The sequence below is a fragment of the Dendroctonus ponderosae genome, unplaced genomic scaffold (genome assembly GCF_020466585.1).
Source record: "Dendroctonus ponderosae isolate FM_Combo_2020 unplaced genomic scaffold, Dpon_F_20191213v2 Dpon_F_20191213_2, whole genome shotgun sequence".
Classification (NCBI taxonomy): Eukaryota; Metazoa; Arthropoda; class Insecta; order Coleoptera; family Curculionidae; genus Dendroctonus; species Dendroctonus ponderosae.
In genome coordinates this window covers 4,188,353-4,196,818 of record NW_026018165.1, presented here as the reverse complement: position 1 = coordinate 4,196,818, position 8,466 = coordinate 4,188,353, and the positions used below count along the sequence as shown (strand labels likewise).

The following is an 8,466-nucleotide window of genomic DNA, read 5'->3' as shown; positions in this document are numbered from 1 at the left end:
AAATACATATTGGCGGTACTAAAATCTGGACGATTAAATGAGCATAATTGATACATTTTATAAGTTATTAGGAAAGCTTAATTAAGAACTTAATAGAGAACATTCCAAATTCAACGGATGCAGCAGTTTTATACTGATATCGTCCGATTATAATTAATTACATAAATAAAAACAGTACACCCTTTTTCTCATTCATCAGTTACACTTGTCTACTTGTCTTTATTTATGAGTTTCAGTTGATTATAAATCCTAGGAATCTGACTGAGCACAACGCGCAGTGTTGGCAACTTGTGCTAATAAACTTCTTAATCTATCACATAAATTGCCATATTTTTATATTGAACGAAACGTCTTACGGCCTACCAATACGCCATAGTCGAATAATAACATGATTATCCACAACAGAAATTGGTTATTATAACATGCAAAGCACAATTTTTTAAATTATTTACCATTAGTAATATATTTCAGCAAAGTCAACAATAAACTTGGCAATCTGCAGCAAGTAACGGCAGCTTATATTTGGACCAATCAAAGGTGGCTCAGGTACATGTGGTGGAATGAAATAGTTGACACTCGTTTCAGTCTTTATGTTTTTATTTCTATGGTCTTTATCTATGGTCTTTATTTATGATCGGCAGTTCGGTGCTCGGTTTCGTATCTGTTCTTATTTCATTATAGTGTTTGTTTCTCTGGATTGTCAATTTGTTATAAGCCTTCTTCTATACAATTTAATTAATTATGTCGGACGAGGAAGACCTGCCGAAAACTTTAACTCCCAAAGAATCCCATGAGCCCATCGTAAATTCACAGGAACCCCAAAAGCTGCCATGGGGAAGAATTCTTTCATTTAAAAAATTTCTTCAGAATGTGGGTGAGTTCCAGTTTTGTTATAAGTATTAAATTAAGATATTGCATAAGTAGACATCGAGATTTTAAGATAATTATGTCTTTCATTGGTTAATGTTCATTTGACCACAAGGTCGGTTGGTGTATCAGATGAATATTTTTAAATGTTTTAAAAAAATTGGAAATTAATAAAAGAAACTGTCTTAAAGGTTAGCTGGTCAAGCTCTTGTAACCACCTTAGCTTTGTTTAACCTATTGTTAGGGCTTGGGGTTAGAGTTGGAATAGAGTTAAAATATTGAAATGTACAGGGTTATTGGTTGAACTTTGGTCACCCCGTTTTTACATCTAATTTGAAATTTAAGGAAAAATATTAAATACAAAAGCTGGAGATAATGACGTCTAGTTTGTAGATAAGTTCTACAGGGTGTTCCGTAAATTTGTGAAAATATTTTAACAACGTGTTCTCCTAGTCATTTCAGAGGGGGTTTTCTTGAGAATTTTTTTAATTTGAGGTCTCATTTTTGAAATATTTGATCTCCAAAATGGCGAAAAATATTAGTTTTTGTTGTTTGTCTTTCAAACGGTTCAACATAGAATCTTCCATTTTGGTATACATTATAAGCTAATTGAGTGCCATTCTATGGTAGTGTTTTGTAGTTCAGTTTACTTTTATACAGGGTAGAAATGTGGAACCCTTACTTTTGTTTTGTTCAGAACTTTTTTGTATGCACCTAAACGTTTATCAACATATTTTTTTTAATTACTACAAGTTATTTATCAACTTTTTTATCTCTTATTGTTTTTTCCTAAGACCACTAGCTTGCCCGCAAAAAAATTAAATCGTTTCGGCTTGATCAAAACTTTCCAGGCTCCTATAAACTCGCCTCCTAGATCACCCGATCTAAACGCGCTTGATTTTTACTTCTGGGGCCATTTTAAAAATTCCGTATATTCAACAAAAGTGAATACAATCGAAGAACTTCAGGAAAGAATATTTAATATTTCTAACGAAATAAGAACTTCAGTGCAAACTTTACGGTCTGTAAATTTAAATTTCATTAAAATACGGCGATTATGCCAAGAATGTCAAAGTGACCAATTTTAACAGCTGCTAAGTTAACATTAGAATGGTTATTTAAATTTAATTTTGTTTGTTTATATCGTTGCGCATATTGTTACCATGTTATTATTTAAGTACAATTGATTCAAACTTAATATCTGTAATCTGAACCAAAATACACAATTTAGAAAAATAATTTGTTAGTAATCAACTCATAATGCGTACCAAAATTATTATATGAAAACGTTAATATAATTTAAAAAATTAACTTAATTACTTACACATTTTGAGAACGACAAATAAAACGATTTTATTTTTTGCGGACAAATTAGTGGTCTTAGGAAAAAACAATAAGAGACAGAAAAGTTAGTAAATAACTTGTAGTAATTAACCAAATTATGTTGAGAAAAGTTGTGCACAAAAATGCGCACAAAAAAGTTCTGATCAAAACAAAAGTAGGGGTTCCACATTTCTACCTTGTATAAAAGCAAACTGAACCACGAAACACTATCATAAAATGGCAGTCAATTAACTTATAATGTATACCAAAATTAAAGTTTTTATATTTAACCGTTTTAAAGGAAAACAACAAAAACTAATATTTTCCGCCATTTTGGAAATCAAATATCTCAATAAAGAAACCTCAAATTAAAAAAAAAATTCAGGAAAACCCCCCTCTAAAATGACTAGGGGAAAAGGCTGTTAAAATATTTTAACATATTTACGGAACACCCTGTATATTGTTGAGGCGGGTTCATTTTTTTACAAACTGCTTGTTGGGTATTTTGCCTCAAAAATTTGTGTCTTTAAAAAAGACAGAATTTTCTCACGTTTTAATATATATAACAAATTCAGATCCATTGGGGTACAATTGAGGGTTGACAATTTGGGGTACTGTAACAAATTATAATAATAATAATAATAGTGGTGGTACAACAATAACAGAAAATAGCTATCGAAACGTCAACGTAATTTTTCAAATTAATTTCTTTACTAATTGGAATTTTCTCTTACCGCTTGAGCCTAAGCGTGTCGCAGGTACCCTCTAGGACAGTTCTTGATTACTTTTTGATAAATAATTCGTTCTTATTGCGAAATAAGAGCACTATTTATCAATCTGTAATAAAAGACGTGGAGAAATTTTTTCTTTTTTAAGAGTAAATATTTTTGAGGCGAAAGCAACAAATAGTTTGTAAAAAAAACGTCTAGTTTACAATACCAAATTCAATCTCTCTCTTCTCAAATTTAAGTGACGGACCAACCTTACATTTTTTTAATGAAATACAGCACTTTTTATTACATATTTGAACTATACGCAACACTCCGCCTTCTCCTATATTCCTCTATCCCCAGAAGAATAGCTGATGGTGACCGTAGGGTTAACATTCCTCGGATAAACTTTTTGTGGAAACATTGCACAAAATTGGACTATTTTCTATTTTTGGTGCTGAGTTGCTTAATATAATTAGTGACGTTGATTATCGAATTTGCGAATAAGTTGCTAAACAATCTTATAAATAATAAACAATCTTATAAATAATAAACTTGGTCGCACAACGAATATTCATCTATTGTAATATATTTTATTTTAGATCTAGTTCAAGAATTTACTTTCGGCAGAGCAGAGAAATGCACTGTGAGAATATCAAGTAATTGTGACCCCGCAAATGTCGTTTTCGGAATATCAAAGATCCATTTCCGGATTGAAAAATCTCAAGATGACAAGCTGATATATATAACCGATCTGAGTAAGAATGGTACTTTTGTTAATAAAGTGAAGTTGGGAAACGGACAACGGTAAGACTTTTTAATCGAATTGTAATCTAAAATTTATAGAATAAGAATGCTTGCTTGAATGAAGTACTTGCTTTTGCGGCAATTACGCTTTCTGCTGTAGTTGGAAATCACTTAATTTATTGCACATATTTTAAGTTAAAAACGTTATTAAAATATTTTGATTGATGAGTAAGAATGTATACTTAATAAAATCTATACGTGTAGAAAACATCTTTTTAGAGATTTTCGTACAGATTACTTTTTAGTGATTAAATAAAGTGGTGAAAAGCTTATTACCACTATGTTAAACATTTTGCTGGTTGAATAAATACGAGCTCATTTTGTAAAGTTAGAGCCACAGTTTTACACGTTTGCATTTGGTTTAAATATGAATTCTTGTTTAGCCCATTGTGAAATAATAAAATTGACATTTATTTTCATCATAATTCAAATATGTAAATTGCCAGCCACTGTTAATTAAATGATTCTGTTTGTAACTGTTATATATATTCAATAATTTCCTTAATAATTTAAAATACAATATATAAACTTGCAATGTTTTATCGATTTTACGCTAAATTTATATTATTGTTATACATTAAATGTTACTTTGAACAATGAGTATCTTAATTGTGTTAAATGTTATGTTTAATTATTTTAGAAAAATTCTCAAAAGTTATGACGAAATTGCCGTGACATCGCCCGAATATAAATTATACTGCTTTTTGGAGCAGAGCAGCCAAGAAAATGATTTTTTACCACCTTTTCTATTCACCAAATACGCCAACATACGACTGCTAGGCCGAGGCTCATGTGGCGAAGTACGCCTAGTTAAAAACAGGGTAAGCATAGATTGACTGGAAATCTGTTATGTATATTTGTTAACGAAATTTATGTTTTGCCATTTCAGGATACACTTCAAAATTTTGCAATCAAGAAAATTATTTTAAGTGATTCGTCTCTAAGTCATCGCATTAATCATCCGACAAAAGTATACAATGAAATTGACCTTTTGCAAAAACTAAAGCATGTAAGTAATTTAATAATAATCTAATGTATTATCGTACCGCTAGGTGGATAGATAGAAGCAGTTTTTTTTTATTAATGCTTTCTGAGCGTTCCTCGAGTGGAATTAGTAATCGACATCAGTCTTGCGGGATAAACTTTTTGCGCATCCACCGATCCGTCCATTATGCAGCCAAATTCCACTGAGAAAGGAAATATCCGGAATTTATCTCCCTAGCGATAGTTTAGTTCCGTCTGCGAAAAACTCATCTCATGTAGAGTTAAAGGATACACTCCTTTGCAAATTTCATTTACAAGTTATTTTGTTTCTACTTTTTGAAAAATGTATTATGTTGTATCAAAAGTTTCTGAAACATGTTTTGTTAATAATATGGTTTGTCCATATAAAGAGAAAGTTTATTACTGTATATTACTGGCACAAAAATATGTTTAACCAAAACTAGATTAAAATTTTCATATACGATTCGAAATTAAATAAAGGACGCGATCGGCTGAATAAAAACACATCTAACCCACAGTTTGCGACAAGAAAGGTAAAAGATAAGACCTCCAATAAAGTAAGAACTGTATGCTATGGTTCGACCGTGGTCAGAAACACAATAATTCTAAGAAAAAATGGATCTGCCATCTTTTTTACTGTGCATTTTTTACTGTGACTTTTCTTTTTTACTGTGCATTTAAATTATCTTTCATTCTGTAAGCGACCTTAAAATTTATGTGCGACTTGGTTTTCGGCCATCTTAGTTTAACAAATTAATGTCATATCTTATGTATAAAATATTTTTAGCCTGGTGTTATTACGATGTTTGATATCCAACAACACGAAAGAGAAGTATATTTAGTGCTGGAGTATATGCAAGGGGGTGAGTTTACGAAAAGGATACTTTCCGAGGCAATGACAGAGGATATAACAAAATTTTATTTTTTACAAATGATTGTGGCTACTCAATATTTACATTCCCAGGGAGTCATCCATCGAGATTTAAAGGTGAGTTTAACCGGCACCATCGCAAGTCGAGCCCCCCAATTGCTCTGACGTCACGAGGACCATTTCGCTATGAGATCTGTGGTATCTTACCGCCTCGCCCCGCCTACTCGTGACGTCAAAGCAGTCGGGCCATGACTTGTTGCGGTGCCGGTTTAACGCATTTCATTTTGAGCAAGTAAGTAAAATATCCTGCTTTACATTGGATGTCGTGCTACGGCAAAAGAGAGTCTGAGTTAAGAAAAACGGTTTTTATTTTTGAAATTTTGCCTATTGGTCCATAGAGGTTTTGTGTTGCTCTGATTACTGAATCATTATGGAGAGTCACTAATTCTTCAAGACATTTGTTTGAAGATATTCTACAACTAGACGGTTTGCCAAGAAATTAATGGCTTTCCGGCATACGTTACTCTTATATGGGTGATAGTAGGAAAATGTGGCGGGGCTTACTTTGCAGTTGATTTATAGTTACATACTTTCTCCATGGCTCTACAACCCGGGGTTATCCATCTTCCATCAATCCTGAGGCGTATTCTATTGATTGATGTTGTCACGCCACCTCTTTCGGGGGCGACCTAAAGGTCTTCGTCCCGTTAGTGTTCCTTCCCAAGTCAATTTTATCAGCCGTATTGCAGGCTGCCTTTGTACATGAGCCGCCCATAGCAGCCTTCGTGTCTTTATCTCCTTCACAATATCTGGATCTTTGTATAATTCTGATATTTCCTGATTGGTTATTACTCGGTATTGATGTCACCGTACTTCGCAATGGTCCAAAATTCTTGAGCAGAACATTTCTTTCAAAAAATCTCAATTTTCGTTCGTTGTCTTTGGCCAGAGTCCAAGTTTCGCCAGCATACATAACAGTCGGTCGTATAATAGTTTTATAAATTGTGATTTTTGTTCTTCGCGAGATGTCTTTCGATGCTAGCACTGATCGTAGTGCATAGAGACATTTGTTTCCACTTTGAATTTGAAGTCGTTGCCGAAACTGATTGTGAGAAGTTCCATAAGGCTCTATGTTAAACCAGTATCCGAGCAATTGTTGCCGGGTAAAAGTATCCTCGTGTAAAAGGGTTCTAAAGTTGCGACCCTCTTGAAATTGTATTCCCCGTAGTGACATTTTGGCACCACTCTATCTCTACGTCTTGTTCTATTGGTGTGCATATACTTGTTTTTTTCTTCGTTTATTCTGAGCCCGATTTTCTCAGCTTTCTTTTCTACCCTCTAAAATAGGTCTTTCACAGTCAGTACCGTGTTACCGACCATGTCAATATCATCGTCAAAGGCCAGTAATAATTTTTGGCTATCCCGACTAAAAAGTTCAAGATTTATTTTAGCGGTTCTTAATAGTTTCTCAAGAGCAATGTTGAATACAATTGGAGATATCGCGTCTCCCTGCTTAAGCTCGCTATTTACCTCAAAAGGGTTGGAAAGTATGTCCTCGATTCGTATCCTGCTTCGGAAACCATTTACATACATTCTCGTAATATATATTTTTTAGGAAGTCTTATTTCCGCCATTGCATCTCAAAGTTAAACACGCATTATGCTGTAGTATGCTTGCCTGAAGTCTACAAACAGATGGTGGACGTCTCGGTAATCTCCCAGAATTTTTTCAGCAATTGTATTATGGTAAAAATTGGGTCAACTGTTGATCTGCATCTTCGGAAGCTGCACTGATAGTCTGCAATATTTCTGTAATTGGTTTTAGGCGCTCCAGGACTATGTTAGGACTATGTAGGCTAGAATATTTAATGCAGTGCTAATGAGGAAGATTCCTTTGTAATTGCTGCCCTTCTTTTTATCCTCTTTTTTGTGTAAGGTGTAAATAGGGACGATTATACTCTCCTTCCTTCATTTGGTATTGTTTACTCTTTCCATATTAATAAGATCAGCCTATGCAATGGCTCCGCCCATTTTTATACATTTCGAAGGAATCATATCATTTCCGGGGGCTTTGTTGCTTTTAAGCTTGTTTATAGCTTTTATTACCTCTTGTATGAGGGATTTCCTATGTGCGGTTCTACATTGTCGTTGTTAATGTTTATCTTTAGAAGTGCGTCGAAATATTGTTTCGATTATCTAATCAAATAGTTTTTGTCGCTTGTTAAGTGGCCATCTCCCTCCCTGATCATTGTTTCCCCTCTAAATTCATGGTTGCTCGACTGAAATGTGAGGAAAATCCTTCACCTGCGTCACCTTAGGTCTGGACGCAGCATAAAATTTACTGTCCTTGTAAATCCATGTATTATTTTGCAGACACTCTTTTAATTTATATTGAAATAATAAATGGTAACTAAACAGTTTTAATTTTATTTTGGGTATTGCTTCAATATATTGTTGCGTTGGGGGGAAACCGTAAAGCTGAAACATTCACCGATTGATGACGCGGGAGATTTGGCCGCACTTTGGTCCATATAGGTAGTTGAATTAGAGTTGGTGGGTGAACTAGGTTTCACCACCGTTGTCCCCTGTAGCGCTAGGTTGTCCCCACCAGAACGGTGAATCTCATTATTGGTCGGATTCATAACGGGTGGTAACTTTATAATTAATAACACAACACAAACCTTCTGAAAAAATAAGGTCACCACTTGGGAATACCCCCTGGAAATACTACGCCACAGTTCGTAAAATCGTTCGTAAAAGTCTTTCTTGGCTCACCGGGTAGGATGTCCAAGCGCGCTCCCGAGAAAACAATAGGTATCGCGACGAAACCTATCACACACTCTCCCCGGTCTGGCTATGCGGGCCTATTTATTTCATTCAAAAA

At 34.1% G+C, this 8,466-nt stretch overlaps 1 protein-coding gene across 1 annotated transcript in view; it reads left to right on the top strand.

Annotated features, from left to right (window-relative positions):
• LOC109538347 (ovarian-specific serine/threonine-protein kinase Lok) overlaps nucleotides 1–8,466 on the top strand; it is a gene marked incomplete at its 5' end in the record, with an annotated part of 19,443 nt that continues 10,977 nt past the window's right edge. The window contains 5 exon segments of the mRNA XM_019905553.2: nucleotides 1–874; nucleotides 3,503–3,707; nucleotides 4,348–4,528; nucleotides 4,597–4,716; nucleotides 5,500–5,700. Coding sequence (XP_019761112.1) covers nucleotides 742–874; nucleotides 3,503–3,707; nucleotides 4,348–4,528; nucleotides 4,597–4,716; nucleotides 5,500–5,700 — 840 coding nt within the window.